A 22,363-nucleotide genomic window follows, 5' to 3' on the forward strand; every position below is an offset into this window, starting at 1 on the left:
CAGCCCGCTCCCCCCCGCAGCGGGGGCAGCCGCCATTTTGCCGCAGGGGGGCGGCGGGAGCCCCGCACGGGCTGTGCTGCGGGACCGCTCCCGGAGCCTTCGCGGGGCCGGCCGGACTCACTGCTTCCGCCTCTCCCGCCCCAGCTCCAGCGCCAGGCGCTCCGGCTCTGCCGCCCGCCGGCCGCCGCCTTCCCCCATCGCCGCTGCCGTCGGCGCCCGCCCCGCTCGCATCCCCCGCGTCGCCGGCGTTGCCCGGGGTGATGGCTGCGAAAGGCCGGCGGAGCCGCAGGGAGCGTCGCACTGGAGCCACCCCACCTCCCGCTCGGGCTCCCTTTTCTCCGCAGCACCCGCGGCTCTGCCGCTGCCCAGGGAAAGCCGAGAGGGGAGACGGGGCCGGGCGGCACCAGCATCCCCTACCGCCCGGCCCTGACGGGCGCCGCCCCGTCCCGTCCAGCCGCGTTTGCCGCGGCGCTCGCCCGCCGCTGCTGTGACGGCCCGCGTTTGAAGGGGCTGTTCTGTCCTCGGTGCAGCGAAATGCTCAGCATGTGGCTCGGGCAGCACCACAAACGGATGGGGAAAATAGGTACAGCTTTGGCCCAGTTACAGAGTTTTGATCGTGTAGGTTGAACTATGTGCTGAGCTTTTCATGATCTAGGGAAACACAAATGTGTGCAGATTTTTTTAAACATTTCTGCTGCATGGGACGTAGCACGATTTTAAATAAGTGCTGTGACCCACATGTGAAGGCAGGCGCAGTGCAGTGAAGCCTGGCCTTACAGGGTTCCCAGCCCGTCTTTTAGCACTCGATAAGTGTGATCTGTGCTGTGCACAAATCAGTGTGTATGTCCTTAACTTGAGACGGAAGAGTTTAGAATAATCGGCCTTAATCATCATCACTGATCAAGTCAATGGTGTTAGTCAATATATACTGGAAAATATTTTAATTACCTTATGTTGGTCTGGATTGATGCCTAAAAATGTTTGATGCTGCATTTTTCAAACAAGGAATTTTGGATCAGTTCACGGGTTTCTCAAGGTAAATCTTTATGGGGTGAGTTAATCAGATTAATTCTGCAAGAGTGGTATCACCTCTGTCAGGCTCTCCCTGTCACCTTCTCTGGCTGCTTCAGTGCCAGCTCTTGACATTTGTGTGACTCTTCAGTGAGCCAGTACAGCTCCTGAAACACTGAAAACTTACATCAGGGAAAAAATGTTTAATGTTCTCAGTTTCTGCTGGTTGGTGATCTGAAGTGGCTCACCAGCTGCAATATAATGATCACTAGAGGAACTTTCGGTTCACTTTCTCAGGAAGGAGGTGGACTGTAATTCTCCTTTACTGATGTATTATGAAAAAGGGTATGGTTTTCTCAGTTCAAGTAATTCTGTTGCATGAGTAGCCAGGCAAATGCCATAGCCCTAACACTTGCTGTGTAACAGAGGCACTGCTTTAAAACATAGGTTATGTATTACCATTACTTTAACATAGCCTAAACCTGTATTGCCATCCACAAGTCAGTCCTGAAATGTTGTGAATTGTAATCCTAAAGTGGTAGTGTGTCCTGTTGGAATTGCCCAATCTAATGCTTCACTGATACTGCAACAGCAGGATCTAATGACTGGGAGTAGAACAGTAGGATGGAGAGTGGGAAGCTTGATTCTAAGAAGAAAAAGTAATTTTAATTACACTTGTCTGATATATCATAGAGCAGGAGATGATTTTTGAGTCTCAAGTTATAACTGATGCTATCAGCTAATCAGTGAATTATCATCTTTGGTGTGGGTTGAATTCAGAATTATCTGATATAATTTAATCAAGAAACAAATTTAGAAGAGTGCTGCATTGTAACTGCATCTAAATTCAGCTGCTCACTTTGCCTTCGTGTTTTATTGAATGCTACCTTTTTAAGAGTCATATTGAAAACTCATTTTATAACAAACCAATAATTTAAGTAATGACTTGGACCTAGGTTAGCATTCGTAACTCACTGAGTGTACTGAATATTAACAGCAAAGGTTTTAATCAGTAACCGTTTTTCTTGTTACCAGTTTTTGTGAACAATTGCTTCAAGATTAATTTAACCAGCCTGATGAATTGTTCTCAATAGGTGGGCACATTCAGAAAGCTCAAAAAGAGCCCTGGAATCACAAGGAAGCCTGAGAACAGAGGACACATGGGAATTGAGGGCTGTATCCCAGCCCACACTGTACTCTCTGCCCCAGGGGACTTTTATTTGACCTCCTCTCCAGGATACTTTCAGGTCCCACCCTCACCCAGGGATTACTAGGTGTCTTAACCAGGTAAGCTCTCAGGAGCCAGGTCACTGTGGACATCAGGATGAGCCCAGACCACACAGGTTGGGTGGGCACAGTGCAGCAGGGCTAACTGAGTGCTTCACCTGATGGTTTGGGAACTGGAGTGGGAGAAAAGCAAAAGTATCTTGTGGACTGATGTCTTGTGTGAGTGTGTAAAACTTCATCAATATTTTTAACAATCACAGCAGTAACATAAAACAACGCATGACAACTTTCCTTTATTTCTTTATTCCAGATAAATCGGTTAAAATTAGATATATGGACACCACTAAAGGCATTATCATTGTTTTAAGGCTTTTAATGGGTTTTTTTTGAGATCAAAAATTTTAGTAAGAACAGTTAGGAAACTTGGTCACAACACAATGTGTTTTGAAAACAGATTTTTATACTTAAACATGTAACTTCAGATTATGTGAAGGCATTAAACAGCTAGTTACTTAAAAGCAAGGTAGACCAGTTGCTGAAGGCATAAATTAATTTTTACAAAGAAATTATTTCTGTAGCACCAGTAACTAAGGTATGATGAAGGCTGTGTGGGCAAGGGGAAACTTGTGCATGTTGAATATTTTGACTTTACCAAGGACCTTGATGTAGTCTGCCACAGTACTTTTATAGCCAAATTGGTGAGTTCTAGATTGGTTAACTGGGTCATATGGTTGCTGGAAAATTGGCTTGAAGTGTGGTGATCAGCAGTATGGCTGCTTGACTCTGGGCTCAATACCTGAGCCAATACCCTTAATTCCTGACTGACAGCCTGGAAGACTGAGCACTCGCTCAGCAAATTTGATGATGCAGATGAGCTGAGAGGAGCGGTTTGTGTGCAAGAGGAAAGGGTGACCATTCACTGCTGGGTTCATGGCCTGGAGAAGCCTAATGAAATTCAACAAAAAATAAGTGCAAAGCCTAATATCTGTCATGGGTGAAGTCCATGGATCAATACAGCTGGAGCAGTGTCTAGAATGCAATGTTGTAGATGACACAGGCTCCCTGGTGAAGAAGCTGCCATGAGCCAGCAACAGCTTGCAACAAACAAGGCTGAAGGGCCCCTGGGCTGCCATAGCAAGGGCATGGCCAGGAGCCTGAGGGAGGTGGTTCTTCCACTCCGTTGAGCACAAGCTTGAAGTGCTTAGCTTTCAACTCCCAAACAAGTCCCAAGGGCTGCATTAGGTCAGCAACTTGCTTTTGTTCAGGCTGGAGAAGAGAAGGCATAAGGAGAGCTTAGTGGTGTTATCAGCTATGTAACATGAAAGTGTAAATAAGATTGAGAAGCCAAGGTTTCCTGCAGTGTGCATGATGGAAGGATATGCAATAGAGTGCGTATATATGGTGCATTTATATGCACCTGAGTGCATATAAACATGTTTGGCTTAGCATGTGTGGCAGTGCAGGTGGCTGCAGCCACCCTGACCTCTGAACATACAACCGAGCCCACAATGCAGTGGTCATGCACCGAAGTTCAATGTCTCACTCCGAGGTTAGGGTGAGAACCTATAAGCCCCCAGTTCTGTGATCTGCATAGTTTTGTATGGTTGGTTCATGTTTTCCCCTCCCTGTTCTATGTATAAGTTTGTTAATATTCATTTTCCTCAAATTAATATGTGTAAGGTCTAGATAGTTCTGTCATACGCAACACCCCATTGGTTCCTTCCCCAAGTCCCTCCTTTGTCTTAATCCCATTGGTTCCCTTGCTCTCAACCCCGCCTCCTGCCCAGTATCCCATTGGCTGCATCCCTTATCCCCGCCTTTTCTACCCCCACTAAAATCCCTGGACACGTTCAGATCCTCCTGTCTTCGTCCCCATCCTTTCACCTCAATAAATCTTTTGCGTGGAACCTATACGAAGAGTCCCCTCTCTCTACTTCTTTGCCTCTGCCTGCACACCCTCCATCCAGGCCAGGAGTAGCTCCCTTGGGTGAGGAGCTCATCCCCTCCTGCGTCCTCCCTTTGTGTGTGTGCCACCAAGGACCAGTCAGGTTGCAGCTAGACCTCCAGGCTCCTTTTGTGGCTAGCGTGCAGCTGTACCTGACAAGTATGGGGGAAATATTGACCAGAGTCAAGCTGGGCAAACGTTGCCCAGAGGGGCTGTGAAGTCTCCATTGCTGGAGATAATCACAAGAGCACAATTGGATCAGAGTACTGTGCTCCAGGCTGGACCAGTTTTGAGCAGGAGGTGGATTACACACCTGGGGGTCCCTTCCAACCCACACCATTGTGTGGTAAGCTGGTCAGCATGTTTTTTGTAGTACAAGGTAGGTTTACCAGTTCTTTTTAAAGGATGAGAGATTTAGTCAGGGAATGTTAAAAATAGACTATTCCAAGTTGGTTTTAAACCAGCATTAAACAAACCAACAAAAATACCCTTGGAATCTAGAGGAATCCATTCAAATACAGGGGTTTAGACTTGAAATAAGAACAGCAGGTTTTATCTACACAATGATGAAAATGCCAGAGATGGCAGTAGCTTAGAGATCATTAAAAGTAACCATCTCAAGACAAGATTTGAGACCAATACTGTAGCAGAGAAGACTTTGAATAAATTTGGAAATAGGAAGGCCTTAGGAAATCAGGTAGTAGTTCATGCACTACACAGCTTAGTAAGACTTCTAGGACTGCCATATATCAAAAGATGTTCAGTGTTCAAAGAAACAAAACCAAGCTGTGAACAGAAAGCCAGCCTAAGACAGGAGGTTTGGGGAGCTTTAATATATAAAAGAGAGAGCTGAGATAAAGCAGTAAATGTGAGAAAGTTGTTGTATATGGTAGAGGAAGGGGGGAGAAGCCTATGGAGTTGCTACCCTGAGCCCAGGAAGTGGCAGGTGAAGCAAGGTAAGTTCAACAGCATCATACTCCCAGCTGTGAAAATGAAAAAACAATGCAGAAGGGAAGATCATGCATTTATCACATTACAAACTGTAAAATGGGGTATGCATCATTAAAAAAATAGTTTTCATCCATTTTGAAATACTGGATACACATGAAGAGAACAACAGCAGGTTGAGCAGGACACCACTACTTGCTTGATACATTTAAGTGTTTGTTTCCTCAGTGTGTTCCAACTTGGTCTCTTGAAGACTGTAACACCTTGATCTGAACTGTTGTTTTAATACAACTTTTTGTTTTGACAGTTTACAGACAAAACTAAAGGGTATGAGCTATATGCAAAACCTCAAAATGGGAGGGAGAAAGAAGATACAAATACCTATATAACCCTCTTGTAAATACACTTCATAGCAACAGAAATGCTTTTGCTGGTGTCAGGTCTTCATCAGTCTTTAACTGGTTACACAAGCTGGCAAGGGCAGACTATAGTAACAGAAACTGTTGCAGTGTACTTTGGATGGAACTTTTTAGTTTGAAATATTTTAAGCTCTAGTTGATGAGCTTGTTTATACTATAGATAAACACCAATACTGCTACTTTAGTACTTCTGAAGAAGTCCTAGTTTTTCCACTTATGGATCCATATAGTAGCTGAGTATCATAACAACGTCAAGCATAGATTAGCCAATTTTATCTTTATTTTCATAAATCAAAGTTACACTTCAAGTGGTTAGATCCTTTCTTTCATATTTCTCACCCTAAGCATACACCTGCAGTAGCTACCACAAAATATGCACCTATTACCATCCTGACAGACTGTATTTGTTACTGTAGTTTTTCAATCTTCTACCAAGTATCACTTGCCAACAATAATTTTTAGTTATTTTCTCCATTTACATGAAATGGAGATAAACTGTAAATTGTTGGCATTCTGTCTGTTGCAGGTCCAGACAATATTAGAATGTGCAGCAACTCTAAAACTCAATAGTGAAGTGTTAAATAAGTAGCAGTGTCAAAGCATCTCAAGGATTCGGCATACTGAGTTATTTTACACTGTGCTACAGATGACAAATCTACACAGTAGTGTCTATTCAACGTAACTCTGCATGAAAAGTGTTTGTCTTCATAGTCTTTTTAAAGACTTCACACCCTTGTGCAACTATGAATTTAATGGAATAAAAATGATGACCATTAGAACTATTTGTTCAAACATTAGGAGTCTTCCATTAGGACGCCATGATATATAATCTGAATTTTTTGTGGATTGCCTGAAAAGTACAGAATGCATAGAATTTCCTAGTGCTCTCTATAGAATATTTTCACAGAAAAAATAATTAGGCAAAACCATACTTATCCTCTCTACATAAAAACCTGAATTTCAAAGAATCTTTGTATATTCCTTATGGAGTCAACTGGAAAATTAATTTTTCTAGACCTGTAAATACTCTCTATTAGAAGAAATGCTTGGTATCTTTGGTTTACTTATACGCTGAATGAGAAAAAAAAGTCTGAAAGGGAATGACTGCCTAGTTACCTGAGGTTCATCTTTCATTTCTCCTAACATGAACTTTGGAGAAGGACAGCTGTTTTGTAGGTGAAAAGAGAAATTCTCTACAAAACAATGAAACATAATGCTTACTTTAGTAGTGCATATTAAATAAGACAAGGCTGGATTAGTAAAAATAACTCTTAAGGATAGTTATAAAACCAAAACTGGTAATTTTACTTGTTCCAGAATTAGTAATCCTACTCTTTCTGTATTACCACCTTCTTTATAAAGTGTTACAAAAATATTCACAATAGTATTTCATATTAATCTATTATTTCATATATTATTCTGAAAAAGTGCTTAAAGAGGCAAGTATATGAACTGCAAACTCATATCCTTCCAGTTGCCTAAAGCCCTGATCCAGTTGTTTAAAGCCCTTGTTCAGTACAGAACAAGGAGTTGACAACTTTCATTTTTCCTCCTACAAATGCTCTTCCTACTTTTACATTTTCCTGTCATATTAAGTAACAGTTGCTGGAAAAGTACAGTGTGACCTGTGTTCAATCTCAGATGAGCAATGTAGTTACTTCTAAATAGGATGTTTCATCTCTAATGTAAGGCTTTGAGAAATATTTAATTGCTTTCATTTTTTACCCTTCTTCTCATTATCCAATACTTTATATTCATCTAGCACAGCATGGCCGGTTTCCTTTGCAGTTCTCTTTACAACAGATTTGATACCAATATGTTCAATGTTAAATGCTGTCACACCAACATTGATTGCAGAATTCATAGCGTTGTCTGTAGCATGGCCAGCATCCTCTCCATACCTAAAGAAAGAGAGCAGTTTTGTAGGTTTGTATACTTACTATTTTAATCTTCACTGGAATTTTTTGAAAGCAGAAATTCAGGCATTACCAAGAACAAATAATAAGCACAGTGCACAAATGTCTGAAGAATAAAATTAGAATTTATGAAGCCATTTGAGTAAAGGCTGCTCCTCCATCAGATCAATTGCTCTTTGAAAATACCAATATGCCTCTACTCTTTTTCTTCAAGAACCGTTTCAGTCTTTCTCCCTTTTCCCCCCTCTAATTTTGAAGAGTAGAAAACTTATCTATAGAATGATAAGAAGGGAGGGGAGAGAAGTTTTGTGCAATAACCAAAGATTCTTTTTCACCTAACTTCTTAGGTAAAATTCCTATACCCTCTGTATAGAAAGCAAACTATCCTGGGCTGCATCCAAAGCAGCATGGCCAGCAGGGCAAGGAGGGGATTCTGCCCCTCTGCTCTTCCTTCTCTTACGAGACTCCCACCTGGAGTGCTGCATTATACAAAACCCCAAAAGGCTAAGCAAAACTATCTTGAGGACACAATGAAAATTATGAAGAGATAAAAACCTTTGGTCTCTCCTGTGGGCTGTGAGTCCAACTTCTTTATGCTTTAGTGGGCAAGTTGGCAGTCTCATACTAATGACTCAATTGTGCACAGAGAACACAGTGAAGGAGGACAAGAGTACAGTGAAAGCAGTAACTCCAACTGTTCTGGGTAGCCAGACATTTCCCCAGAGAGCACTGTATCAGAGAAACCAGGCCAAAGGGAAGTATTCTTGGTAGCATCAGAGTTACATTTTCCCTGTGCTTGTTACAACCAGAGGTTCTTTGAGGACCTCAAGATATGGCTAGAGAGAAGCAAAGAATATCAAAGAATCCAAAAATCTGTAATATATCAGTACGGCAGCCAGAGCATGTGGCTGGAACTAACGATGAAACTGAATAAAAAGAATTTGTGGGCTTTTTGTTTTGCTTTTAATTCTCTGATAGAGCAACAGCCTTGAATCATCAACATCAGATTTGTAGGTCACAGAATTAATCTCACAGCAGAAGTATTTGTCCGATTAGTTTGTCAATTCGATTATTTTCACCTCAGGAACATCATAAGCCAGAATAGTATCAGTAAAGTAAGTAACTTCTTTTAAAATAAGACTGTAGCTTATCCAATGCTGTAAGACTAACAACTTCTTAATGTCTGATAACTAATTTTTTAGTCTGCCTGTCTGAATTGCGTAATTTTAACTCTTCTTTTTTTTATACTGTGCAGATATATACACTGTATTTATTTAAACAGTTTTTAAAAAAGGTAGTAGCATGGGACTTTGGCAGAAATATTACTTCTGAAGCTACATTTTTCCCCAATTCCAATCAACATGCATATGATGAGCATCTCTTTAAAATTCCATCCACAAAGGTACTGCAGCTAAATTTTAGCCTTTTTTTTTTTTTTTTTAATTTAGAGACACTGATGGTGCTCCTTTAGCTTTGTTTCCATTAAGTGGCATTTAGCTCATTCACTGGTATTTTGAGTGGCAGAAATCTTTGTCACTGAAATAAAAAACAGCTTGCAAGAGGGAGATTATGTAGAATTTTAATATAATTATAAGGATGGATTTTAAAGATTACATATAAAATATTTTCAATCATACTGCAGTTAGCTGCAACAGGTAGTTACTTAATGTTTTTCACTCTTAGTGTCTGTTGTCTGCTGATCTCTGTATTTCCTATCTTTGTATCTAAAACAAAAACATTAATGTGAATTTATGTGAAATGAGTACCAGTACAATTCCTCCTGACATTCCTACTGCAAACAAACATCAGCAATAAACCACAACTGACTGGAACTTTGCTATTTGGCCTCCTATTTGAAATGCATCACAACACAACCCTGAATGCCAATCTGCTTAATACTGTATGCTGATGTTTATCTTGTTACCATTGGCTTGTAGCCTGTATGCACTTTCAGCAATCCTTTTAATATCTCTTTTGCTACACTTATCACCAATTCCATTTAAACTGCTTGCTTTTGCTTACTCTTCACATTCTATTAAATCTACTGCCCTTTTTGTGAGGGGTGCATTTCATGTTTCACAGTAATTTCAATATATTCATTTATTCTCCATAGCATCTTCAGTACATGCATACAGCTTTCATCTTTCCATCATTTTAGTAACATAATCTTAATCCCAAATGTTACTGTCCTCTTCCCCCACTATCTTTTTCTAAGAACATTTGTATTTTGCAAGTTGAGGCTATTCTATTATTGCTATATACGCCTTAGATTTCTTTACAAAATTTTCTTTTTTTGTATCTCCTCACTTTAGCCAAACCTGCTGACAGATGAGGTTCTTTCATTTTTCATAAATTTAGCTAAGTTTGCATAAATTCAGGATTAGAGTTGAGAGGCTTAAACCAGTAATTTTTTTCATAATGGTATTATACCACAGAGCAAAGACATAAATCTGAGCATTACTTGTAACACAGCCTGAAGCTGCAATACTTCTACAAAGAACTAGAAAAATACTTCCTACAATCATTAAGTTGTTTCAGATTTTTGCATACAGGAGATGCTCATTACTGTGCAGTTACCACCTTATCACATGCCACATTACATAACTACAGCAAAGCAGGTATTTCAGTTAGATTCCCTACACTTTCATAAGCTTTTTTTCTGCCAGTATTCAGACACAACAACAGTGTGCTGTAGAAGATGAAAACAATAAAAACATAACTTACTTGTATTTGACCGTTTTTACAGTCTCAGTTGAAACACTTTTAGCAATGCACTTCGCTGCACTTTCTAAACCTTGCCACACTGTCGAAAACCCTGTAGAAACAATCAGCTTATTGGAGTTGATACCATTAAAAATACACAATTTTAAAAAGTGTAAGGAATTTTTACTACCTTGAACTCCACTTGCTGCTACAACCAGAGCACCATCAAAAGTAGATTTTCCATCTTTATCTTTCTTAAGGGATTCTGGAACTAATTTGCTGCCATGCTTCTTCACATGTGGAGCCAGCTCCTTTCCGACACAGCTCGCTATAGAACACACCCCTTCAACTACCATAAAACAAGAATATGCAAATTATTTAGTAAGAACATAGAACATCCTTCTTTAAAGATCTTTACTCATAATTAAAAGGAAGATTCACTGAAGACATGAGTGGTGCTGTTATTTAAATATGCTTATTTGTAAGACTGACTTTAATCCAAATGTAAGTGCCCAACTGATACAGAGCAACCTTATTTTTCAAGTTCTACACAGCTCCAAATCCTAAGAAACAAGTAAGGTTGGCCTTGTGGCTAAAAAGTGCCTTAAAAGAAATACATACACATCTCACAGTCAAAGTTCAAGAAACTGTTTCCACTGCTTTATTATCTCCAACTTGCAGATACCGAACAAGCTGCTGCTTTCCTGACTTGTCTTCCATAGAAGTCTTTCTTACAAGCATTCCAGATCTTCAAAGTAGTTTTGTAACATCAGCACAATTTACTTTTAAACTTGGATGAGTCACCAGACAGTAAATATAAATATTATATGCAAATAAGTAACAAAATGAAGTTACTGAGAGCTGTTAGGGTTGCCAGGCACCTCTGAACACCAGGCCATTTCTATCTTGATATTTATACATAGTCCAATAGACTTGTTTCAGGTTTGTGTGTTTAAAAATATGCACACACACATCCTCTCGTGGTACTGTATGTTAGTAACCAGTGAGAGCAGAGCTTTTAAAATACGGGGTTATCGACTTTAAAAAAAAAGACACCATTTTGAATTAACTGTCTAAAACTTTCAAAAGCATGTCAAACTTAAGACTGTACAGACTATTCTTTTAGGAAAGAAAAGGATATCTCAAGGCCAACTAATATGTACTAGTCCTAAAGCATATCTCTTGCAGGAGGTAACTACACACAAACTACTGATCTCTGGATTTTATCAGGTCAGTACCTCCTCTAGTTTACCGGCTAGAGAAACCAGCTTGCATTTTATGAAGTTTTTATTATTTAAGGCAAAAATATTCTATGAGATGGAAATTTTTTACCTAAGAACTGGCTGACTTTCACAGCTCCTCCAGTAGCCTGTTTTGCTACATGAAGTCCCTTTGCTACAGTTGGGTTGACTTCCACAGGCTTTTCTTCTGGTTGAATGTGCTCTCGCAGTTTAGAAGCTCCTTTGTGAATAGCTTTACCAGTGTATTCTGCTCCTTTCATTAGACCCCAGCTTAGCCAAGATGCACCTTCAAGGCAAAAATTAGTATGTACAATTTTACAGACTGTGATTCCTTCAGCTATCCCTCCTCTGCCTCTGCAACACAGGAATGCTTAGAAACATTCCTGATTACAGTCTGCAATTATATTCTCCCCTGAATGGGCTGGCGTAGAAGTCCTGCAGTAATTTCTGCACCTACACCACCACTTTTTAAATTAATTTTATTTCAGTTTAATCCAGCCAGCCCACATCCAAATGTCAGCCTAGTACAGTTACTCAGTTTTTTAACAGGTATGCAAGCACCAGCTGAATTAGAAGTGATAGCACTGCATATCTCAATGCTATGAACACTCATGAAAACACGCAACCCAACTCTGTAGCCCTTCTTGCAGATTCATACTTATTACAATCAGCTGGTGGTCATTAGTATGTTCCAAAGGTTCTCAGAGGAAAAAACTCACGTTTATCTGCAGAAATCACAACAGACAACTGCTGTAATATGTGTTCATACAGAGATAAAATTGTTCTGTCACAGTGGTTTGAGTCACAGCAGGTGATACTCTAACGGAGTCAAATGAGGAGCCAAACTCATTTGCAATGAAAAAACTGTTGGCCATGGATTTATATTCTGCATGGTTTTTATAAAGTTCATCAAGACATCAGTTAGATTATCAATACTGGAACTAGTGAACAACTACTTTTGACCATTCAGCTTCTATCAGCACACATGCATTTAGGTGAAAATACTGTTTAAATGTCACTCACATTGGTTTCTGTTCAACACAGTCCCCTTACTACAACTGTACCTGACAAGATTCCATGGGCAACTTTCTCACTCCATTCTGGTAACTCTTTCTGATCTTCTGCTCCTTCAGGTTGTGGCTGGATATGTACAGTCTGAGGCAAGTGAACTGCATCACTAGAGGCTTCTGAAGGCTAACAAGTGAAAGCAAACATCTGATCATCTACTTTGCAGCATATCATCAAGGTTTCTGGTTTAGATCACACACATCCATTACCAAATAATACTAAAGTTGTGCATGCCTTGGGTAAGTGTACAGAAACTCAAGTTAAATTTAACACTCAATTACTTTTTCACAGAAATGCTACACATCCAAAAAAAGCTTACCAGAGAGGTCAGCTTTTTTGTATGCTTTTTTCATCCAGCCACAATGAAAAGATTTGCTTGCCAATGCACCCATATGGCCAAATAGCTAAGCAGGGAAAATTTCCACTACAAGTTCACTAGCAAAACAGATAAGAGACTTGTCCATCTCTCATTTTTATCTTCTCAGACAGAAGCCAACTCTCTTGTTATTCAGCATGAGAACTGCAGTCTTTGGTTAGAGAATCCAGCTGCACTAAAGGAATGCAGCTGTTCTGGTTGTTTTGTTTCTCATCCTTTCCTCCCAAATTCAAAAATAAACGAGATTATTCATGCTGTGTACTGTTGCTGCTTTTTCAGACTGGCACAGCCAAGAAAAACATCAAACTGTGCATGATACTGATCCCTTTTAAAGCTGGGTGGACAGGTTCTGTGTGACTTCATGTCAAACTCTACAGTTTTGGAGTAGATGTTAATCATTCAAACGTAACAACCACCACCACTACAGGCCGCTTAGCACTTCTAAAAAGTGTAACATCACTACATGCAGTTCACAGACAATGTATAATTAAACTTTAATTACACAAAGCTGAAAAAAATGTAACAGATTTAAGTTTTTGTTAAGAGAACTTTTCCAATGTAAAAGTAAATAAAACCCCCAAACATTTCAAAGATTGAAAACAGTGCTAGTTAATGACAGAAAGAAAAAACATTTTTGTTTAATCTAGAAGAGTCTAAATGAAAGCATTTATAGATAAACCCATAGGCAGAACAGAATACACAATATAGAATAGTACTTGCTATTACAATGGAATTCTTAAATTGCCTTGAAATATTTACTGGATATAGAAGCAGGGTATTGCACATAGCTGAACGTTGTAGTAAAACCAACATTAACAGAAAAGAATAGATTAAAACTTAGGAGGTTGCTACTCAGAAGGTTAACAATGTATCACTGACATGTACTACATCAATTACTGCTTGACAAGGTGAAATCTGGTATTCAAGAAATGTCTTCAGCTTGAGACCAAAACACTCTGGGAACCGGGCAGGAGAAATTACCTCAATAAACAGCTATAAGTAAAAAACTAACAAAAAACCTATTAAAAGACCCAAACTATGTTCCAGATGTAATTTAGTTACACCACAGGTTGGGTCATTATATAGAAAACCAGTCAACAAGACTTCCAAGATCTATACTAAGGAGCAAAACTGGATTCTCTAATTGAAGACAGGTGAGTCAGTACTACAATCATACTAAATATAGTTGTCAATTAGATCCTCATGAGTACTGTGTAAAACAGACACATTAAATGGCCCTCAGACTAGGCTTTGGAATACTTGTGCTATATCACAGTTTTTAAAACTTCAGAAATATGCTGATTTGAAAAATGTGGCAGGCTGCAGTAACTTACTTGGTGTTTGACAAGAAACCAAACAACAACAAAACAAAAAAGCCACCCAACAAAAAAATAATCACCGGACACAGCATACACAGCTGCTGTCAATCAAATCAGCAGTTTTAACATGCATTTCTGTGACAAGTTTGTTTTTTTTTTTTTTTACACTAGAGAATTTTGGAATGTCCTGGCATTTACCTGGACTTTGTGGCCAGACCTCTGTTTAAATTTATCTCCAAAATGTGCTCTCTCAGTTGCTGGGAGCTCTGAAGGTAACCCTACTCTCTCATGGGATCCTGGCACCTGTGACATTGTGTTAGGGAACAGTAACAAAAACACAAGTTTTAGAAAAATAAGGAACCAATGAGATATCAAGTTTGAACTACTTCTACGCAGGAAAATGACAGAATTTTATCCAGGGAGTCAATATCACGTGATTCTGTAGTACTTTCCCCTTTTAAGTAAAAATCTGTGACCTCCAGTGCTAGTGAAATTCCCTGCTGAACTCACTGGAAGTTGTACCGTAACAGAACTCTGCCCTTGCAGGATGCTCCAAACCGGTCCTTCATCATCGCTGCTTTCACATTTTGGCAATTCAACAAAATTCTTTCATGAAAAGATTTAATCACGCTATGATCTTTTAAATAGTTAGTGATTACCAGTCTTCCTGAAATGATGCTCCAGTGCTCTTACAGTAATATTGCCCACTTTGCTTCAAGTCACTGAATTTTACTGCACATTTGTTAGACTATGGGGAGTTATTTGCTATTTTCTCTTCCTGTCAATAATTTACTGCAGTAAGGCACCAGATTTATCTATTTTGAGATCTCACTGGAAGATTTTTGAGGTACATACTGTTTTCTCAGATCTTCTCTGAGGTGGCTTAACATTTTTGAACTCTAAACATGTTTGGGGATGATATTCCAAGAATGGTATCATCAAAACTACACAGAGAGTTGTGTGCATGCACACACGAGGAAAAGCATGCTTTCTCCTGAACACATAATTTCACTTTGGGTCCTGTTCTCTTTCGGAAAAATAGAGAAAATATAAATAATTGTCTCAAATTTCACTCTGTGCTTACAATTTAGTATTTTAAAATTTCTGTTATCTCAACTCATAGGACCTACAGTTTCATTACAAAGCTGCTTAATCTTGGCTACTTTATCTATTTCTCACTGACAAGCTTACCAACCAAGACAAAAATTCGTCATTGTACACAACTAAATGTAAATGTGAGAATATATTGATGATTTACACTTTTCCTTATTGGCTTATAACAGACAGGTCAGAAATTTACCTGGACTCGTAGGTCAGACATCTGTTTCAAGAGATCCTCAAACAGCTCTCTGTCAGCTGCTGGAAGTTCTGAAGACAGCACAACTCCCACGTAGGACCCTGGTATCTGGGACATTGTGTCAGGGAACATGTAGACCCCAGTATTGCAGCACAGAACAGGAGACTGGTTACACATTAGAGGATACAGCCAGTCACAAACCTAGGAAAGGCAAGGAAAGAATCAAAGGATACTTTTAAAAAGAAAGATGAGCAGAGCATACTGATAAGCCCCATAAACTCGATTTTCCATAAAGTTTCTAGTGGAACCTTCTAGTGAAAGGCTCCCTGCTGATGGCAGCGGGGTTGGAATTAAATAATCTTTACGGTCCCTTCTGTTTGTAAAACCCAAAATGATTCTATGATGAAAAACAAAAAGCCTTAGACCACCTTGAACAAAATAAAAAAGAAAAACAATCCCCAAAAAACACAACCCATGTGTTTCTGGAACTATCACTCTTGATTAGTTCTGACAGTCTAATATAGAGAAAATACTAATTTTTACAGGACTATAATTCAGGCTGGTACCCTCTTAACTGAGGTCTCATCTTGAGGCCCACATGAAAAGAACTGCCAAACAAGTCAGGATTCACAGCGCCTGTACCACCCTGGAGATCTCAGGACAGGTTTATATGACAGGAAAAACAGAAGTGTGTGGCTGTCACTGGCCTACTGCTGAAGACTGCTAACACGAGTGGAGCTGAACCAGTAGACCCCAAACCAGCCAATCTTAGCAGTAATACTGAGATCCAAAGTCAGAATCCAAACCAGAAACACCATGTTTATTACAGAATGTGCCGACATGAAGCAAATAAGGACTGAAAAAAAAAACCCCATCTTTTTTATTTGTAGTTCTGAGTGTGGATTAACAAGGACCCTCAAATTTCAAATTATCAATTGTCATAACTGCAATACTTTATCATTAATTGAGAATGAAGCAGGTAGCATCCAACTCCATTTTATACTGATTTGTTATAATAGGTGAATCAACAGGTCTTCTCTATGTGAGGAAAGAAGTCAATTTCATGAAATGGAAAGATATGTTAAGTCAACTCCTTTACATACTGGAATTCACCAGAACAGTCAGCACTTGAAAATCTTGGGAAGACACAGAGGTGCTTTTCACAGAAAGTTGTAGAATTGTGTACTTGAAGAAAACCATGTCTGCAACACCTGTAACATCCTTCATATTATCACATGGATATTTAGGCTCAGAAGAGCAAGAACCTAAGGGGATTGCCTGTTAGAGTTTTATGACAGTTCTTGAAATTTTAATTAAAGGAGAAAAGTATTTTCCTGTTACCTGCAGAAATGCTGGTGGACGATTCTGAGCAGCTTCACTATCTGTATCCAAGAATTTCACGATGCGCAGATATCCAGGATATGAAGGAGCACTAACCTGACCATCAGGAGTCACAAAAAATATCTGTACTCCTTGGGGAATCAAGATCAGCTCATCTGCATCTACTCCCAGGTTTTCCAGGGGAGGTGGCTGAGTACACTTGTTGTTGTAGTAGTCCTCACCCACAGAAGAGAACTCCCCAGAGTCTGTGCCATAAGACACAGTGAAGTGGCCATTGGTAGCTTGAGGCGTATAGGCAGGAGGTGCTTCATTTGGCAGACAAAGAGGTTTTGCAGATGATGGACTCATAGCTGGAATTTGCCCCTGACTCACAGCTCCAATACTTCCATCTGCTGCAGGTGGCTGACTTGGTACAAACAGAGAAGTAGGGGCAGGGGGTCTTTCTGGCTTTTCTTTGGAAGGAATGGATGGGTATAACTTGGGCACCCCAGGAGGGGTATCCATCGTAGCAGGACTTGCTTGTACAGGTGGGGTGTCTTGCTCTAGGCTGCCGAGTCGAGCACGAACATTTTGCAGGGTCTCCCTCATCTTCTGTTGCATTTGCCTGGCAGACTCCCACTGGGACCCGACACACGCAGGACCCTCTGATGGAATGCTAACTCCTCGGAGCAAGTGGTCAAGCCCCTGCTTATAGTAACTTCTTGCCTCCTCCTTCTGACCCAGTTCATCTGTGTTCAGTCCTTTATTGATGAAAGTAAAGGCTTTCCTGTACTCTTCATTAATGGCTTTAATATTTGCATCTTCTTGCATAACCGGATCCTGCAGTTGTTCCATTACTGCAAATTAGAATAAAAATCAGTAAGAATACACGGAGAGAAAGCCAAACAATGTTTACCTTAGAATAAAATGTCTTCTTAATGATGACCCTACTGCATGTATTAGCAGAATTGTGGCTATCTCCTAATAACATTCAGATTCAGTTGACATGATTCCAAGACAGCAAGGAATCTATAACCATTAAATCTAGTTACATCACAGATATTTATTTCTTAGAAGTCAAACATCAGAAGAACATAGACATGCCTGATACTAATTTTTCCATCTTCAAGATCAGTAGCAAACGAGGAATAAACAAGTCAAAAAATCTAACTTTCCCAAAAACATCTCTAAGGTATTAAAAATTCAGTTACCATTTTGTCTATTTAAATAAAGGCTGAACTTACAAACAGTGCATTTCCATTTGAATAATTTAAGAGAAAACACTCAACAGATTTTGAGATCTTGGTCAACTAACATCAACACACACAACTGAAATATTTTGAACAGTTAAAACTGTGCTTTACAAAATAAAACCATGGAATTACTTACTTCCTTTACAGTGTTTATAGAGAGAGAAAAGGCAATTGGTGTTTTACACTCCTTGCTCCCCAGTGACAAAAACTGGAAGGACCAATATGTACAAAAGATTGCCGTTTCTAGGTCTGTTTTGGAATGTATTCCTCAAACTGCCTCATGTATTTCAACTGAAGAGCAGAAAAGAATCCAGTAAGTTTGTCTGAATTCTAAAATGTGTAAACTCATTGTTTTAGCTGTATGCAGATTGTCGGTCTTGGCCAAACACAGGAAATACAAATCATTAATTCCAATGAATTTGGAATTGTTTTGGGGTTTTTTTGTGGCAGCCTTGAGAGGTTTTGGCTTACCAAGGCAATACAACAAAGGCTAAGAGATTAGATTAGTCTCTACAAATATAATGGATAAAAAGAAGAAAGTAAATCAGTAAAGAAAAAATAATTCTTGGGAAAGAAAAAAGAATGAAATCCAAACTTGCAATAAAATCCTGAAATAGTACCTACATTGAAGTTTACTTAATGTCTCTTCTTGTTTTAGTCTAACTATCAACAACCTAAAAAAATAATCTGGAAAATAATCTTCCTCTACACCAACAAAAACAGAAACTTACGAAATGCAGGTCATGAAAAGATTTTAAAGAGGCAAAGATGGAATGCTGTGCTCTACTCCCACGCTCTTTATAATCAAGATGCAGACAGCATTTATGTGACTGATGCATCTGCAGTCACACAACAGCAGTGCCATGTAATCTGGAAGGCATCTGTTTTTATGATGCTACAGAATCCAATTTCATGTAAAAGTCAAGATATGTGGTTCCAGTCCAGTAACAGACATGTAGCTCGGAATATGACAGGGATGGCTTGAGAAGGCAGCCCAGTGGAGTGGGTCAGCAGCCACTCAAGCCACCAGGTTCACTGCCCATCATGTAGCAGATAAACAAATTTTGGGCTAGAGGAGATTTTTCTGATTGATTGCAGTCACTTGTTGCCATGAGGCTCAGCATCTTTAAGCTAAAGAAAAACACTGGCGTAAGTGTATAGTTACTAATCACCAAGGACGTCAGCTTTAGAAGTTAAAAGTATGCTCCTGACCAGCACAACAGCAAACAATTACAGTAAAAGCAATTGGAAAGAACTCCTTAAAAGGTTGTGAATATAGCTGGATCCTTACAGCAAAAAAAAACCTAGTGACTGCCAAACCACATCACTGTGTGTCAACACTTGTATTTATTATTGAAAAATCCACTTTTCCTTGTAAGAAGGGTATGAAGGTGAAACCTAGTTTAACAGTAAAGACCTCTGATTTGAGAATTGTAGGTTCTTAAAACACAGAAAATACTTAGAAGACTGAGAAGGATAGACAAGTTTCACTTATCATCACTGTTTTCTTCTTTATGAGCAGAATTTACAGGTTTAAGATTTTTAGTGCCTTTATCTCCAATGCCGTATAAAGGCCTTTCTTAAGGCTTTAAGTAGATTATTTATTTGTGTGAACACACCTGCAGTACAATAGTCCCCTTTGCCCCATGTTTATTGATTTGTTTTTTTTCAGGGTGAGGCTATTGCAAAGACACTTTATAGATTTCAATCATTCATTTGCTAGTGATTGTTAGCATATAACAAGAAGAGACATCAAGTAAAATCCTAAGCACATTTCAACTTAATATTTCACTAATTTCCTATTCACTGTATAGTTGTCATACCAACAGCAGCACTGTTCTTGCTAAATCTCAGTCTTTATAGATACCAGAAGAGGTCTGTAAGAGAACGGAGATGTCAGCACCATCACTGTCCACAGAGGACTAGTGCACAGCAGACCTACAAAAGCTGTCTCAGCAACTCTGATTGTCTGAAACATCCCAAGTTCTCAGTGTATGTGCAGCATCGCTACCTCCAAATTATGCATTTGTTTGGCAGAGCACTTGGAAATGGAGGAAGGACTTTACAGTAGATTTCAAGCTAACTACGTGCAACTAAAAGTAAGCCCAAAGAACTGAATATCACTCATTCTTAATAATTCATTAAAACTAATACAAAAGAATGGATGGTATTAAATAAGCTTATCTATTTGTTCCCTCACAACACAAGAATAAATATTCTCTGAAACAGAACATTTAAGTAGCAATCTGATCACATCCAAGGAATATCCTCATTAGTTATTATTTTCAGTGTATGATCTTTATGCAGTATTTAAGTGTCCTGCATGTTTTAATATTTATCTGTAATCTACTTTAGTACAATGCTGAATCTTATTTCCTCTGTTTTAAAGCTGTAATGAATGGAAAAACGTGTAATACTAAATATTTAGAGCACTGCAAGCCAACCTTTGGTCCTATGGCCAGTTCAGATCAGCCCAGATCTGTACCACTTAGTGCTAATTAAGATTTAGTGGAACATGTCTCAGAGAAAGCCAGTCCAAAACTGAGATAAGAAAAGAGCTAAAGGGCACTGTAGATAATCACAGATCAATCCAGCACTTGAGCCCTTTTTCTTTTATCAGTCCAGATATACTCTGTGGTTTTAAGTGACTTGACCAAGGGAGGCTACAGTGCATCAATCAAACTTGAGTTTAATTTGATATTGCAAGCTAACATCTCACCCATCCTTCCTCTAAAACAGCAAAGCCCACTTAATTAAAAAGCAACGTGTATTAACAAAAATACAGGTCAATGGTGGATCTCACTGCTAGACTGTAAACATGAAGCCTAAGGCTTATTAAGAGGATTAAACATCCTGACTGACAGAGGTAGGGTACACTTTCCAACTCACTATTTTTGAAGGAGAGTAGGGGAGGAAAATGCAAAACAAATTAAAAAAAAACCCCAAAACTAAAACACTCTTAATCCAAGAGTTATTCTTATTTGTCAACTGTTTTTCTGTCAGCCACCAATTAAGAGAGACCATGCAGACACAACTGTTTAAGCCTTATTTCTGTATGAAAAGAGCAATTAGGAAAGTATTAGTAACTTTCAAGAATTTAAAGAATTAAATGTTATCTAGAATATAAAATAATAGAAGCCAGGTACTAGCTCATAAATTTACCTTTTTATGCTTTTAGCTTATTTAAATTAACTTGTTTAAATTTGTTTAAAGAAGTCCTTAAATTTTTCATGAAGTGATGGCCTACTCCTAGTTTTTAAGCAAAGAAAAAAAGTTCATAAGGCTAGATAGTATCACAGACTAGACAACAGAGGGAGTTGGTGGTATGAGAGTAATTCTCACTCTCTGAATTACCAAATACTTCCATAAACACCCATCATCTGACATTTCAACCTACATCTTCTTCTCGGGCTGCTATCCCATCATCCAGACAGCATATCTATTTTCCTCCTCTACTGCTGCTTTAAGATGACTTCTGTCCAAATAAAAGAGCTTCCTTCCTGGCTCCTTGGTCTGCACCTCCATCACATGCTCTTACCACGGAGCTTTCAGGCCCCGGGTGCCTACTTGTCACTTCTCGAAAATGGAAAGTGGAAAACCAGTAGGGCAGATAATGCCCTTCATCTCGCAGCTGTGCTGCCCAGCACTGACGTGTTTCGCAGCACCCAAGACATTGTACAAAGACATTGTACTACCATTCCAAAGGATTCCACGATCATCACGGAAAATTTAGTGTTATGTAAGACTGCTATTTAATACTGTTTCATTAGCTGCGTGCCTGCCGGTTTCTGATTGCTACCAACGTTCTTCCAGATTCGCGAAACTCAAAACTGTCTGACAAGAATCTTTTAAAAACAAAACAAGAAAACAGAATAAAAGGAGCAGTTTTTCGACGTACTCTGACAAATAACCTCTCACGACGTTCAATGCATTATTTACCATCAGGGTTACTTCAACCTGCCCTGCCCACGGCCCTCCCCGCCGCTCCCTCCCACCACCTGCCCGCAGGGGCTCCCGGCTCCCCAGCGGCACCGCGGGGTCCCGCGGGGTCCCACGGCCGCCGCCCGGTCTCGGCCCGCTCCGGTGCCTCCCGCGGCCTCCCCCTGCCCGCCCCGCTCCAGCCAGCGCCCCCCGGCTCCGCAGGGAGCCCCCGACAGCCCGACCGGGCCCGACTCCGCAGCCGCCTCACCGAGCAAGGTGCCTCCACCGCGCTGAGCCCAGCCCAGCCCAACCCAGCCCCGCCTGCACCGCCCCCGCCCGGGCCCGGCGGCAGCGGGCGGGGCCGAAGGGTCGCGGCTCTGGCGTCACCCGGCGCGGGGC

General features: G+C 39.9%; 1 protein-coding gene across 2 annotated transcripts; it reads right to left on the bottom strand.

The window, feature by feature from the left end:
* Positions 1–5,812: 5,812 nt before the first annotated feature.
* Positions 5,813–22,321, bottom strand: SPART (spartin). Of its 2 annotated transcripts, XM_048295107.1 has the most exons (10): positions 22,303–22,321; positions 22,233–22,267; positions 16,812–17,647; positions 15,474–15,671; positions 14,372–14,476; positions 12,475–12,604; positions 11,502–11,696; positions 10,360–10,518; positions 10,191–10,281; positions 5,813–7,451 (listed from the first exon to the last, which is right to left on the bottom strand). In XM_048295107.1, the coding sequence occupies exons 3-10, from the start codon at positions 17,643–17,645 to the stop codon at positions 7,265–7,267; spliced, it is 1,899 nt and encodes a 632-aa protein (XP_048151064.1). In that variant the 5' UTR covers positions 17,646–17,647; positions 22,233–22,267; positions 22,303–22,321; the 3' UTR covers positions 5,813–7,264. The 2 variants fall into 2 exon arrangements, with proteins under 2 accessions (XP_048151064.1, XP_048151065.1); XM_048295108.1 differs by lacking the exon at positions 14,372–14,476.
* Between the last annotated feature and the right edge of the window lie 42 nt (positions 22,322–22,363).

The sequence above is a fragment of the Corvus hawaiiensis genome, chromosome 2 (assembly GCF_020740725.1).
Source record: "Corvus hawaiiensis isolate bCorHaw1 chromosome 2, bCorHaw1.pri.cur, whole genome shotgun sequence".
NCBI classification, from domain to species: domain Eukaryota; kingdom Metazoa; phylum Chordata; class Aves; order Passeriformes; family Corvidae; genus Corvus; species Corvus hawaiiensis.

Bases quoted from the DNA above. Each gene is read 5' to 3' on its own strand.
- SPART (XM_048295107.1), bottom strand. From the start codon at position 17,645: ATGGAACAACTGCAGGATCCGGTTATGCAAGAAGATGCAAATATTAAA. The intron at 14,477-15,473 runs GTAAATTTCTGA...ACAATGTCACAG, and splicing joins TGTCTGACCTACGAGTCCAG to GTGCCAGGATCCCATGAGAG. The intron at 11,697-12,474 runs GTACAGTTGTAG...TTTGCCTTGAAG, and splicing joins TGCCCATGGAATCTTGTCAG to GTGCATCTTGGCTAAGCTGG.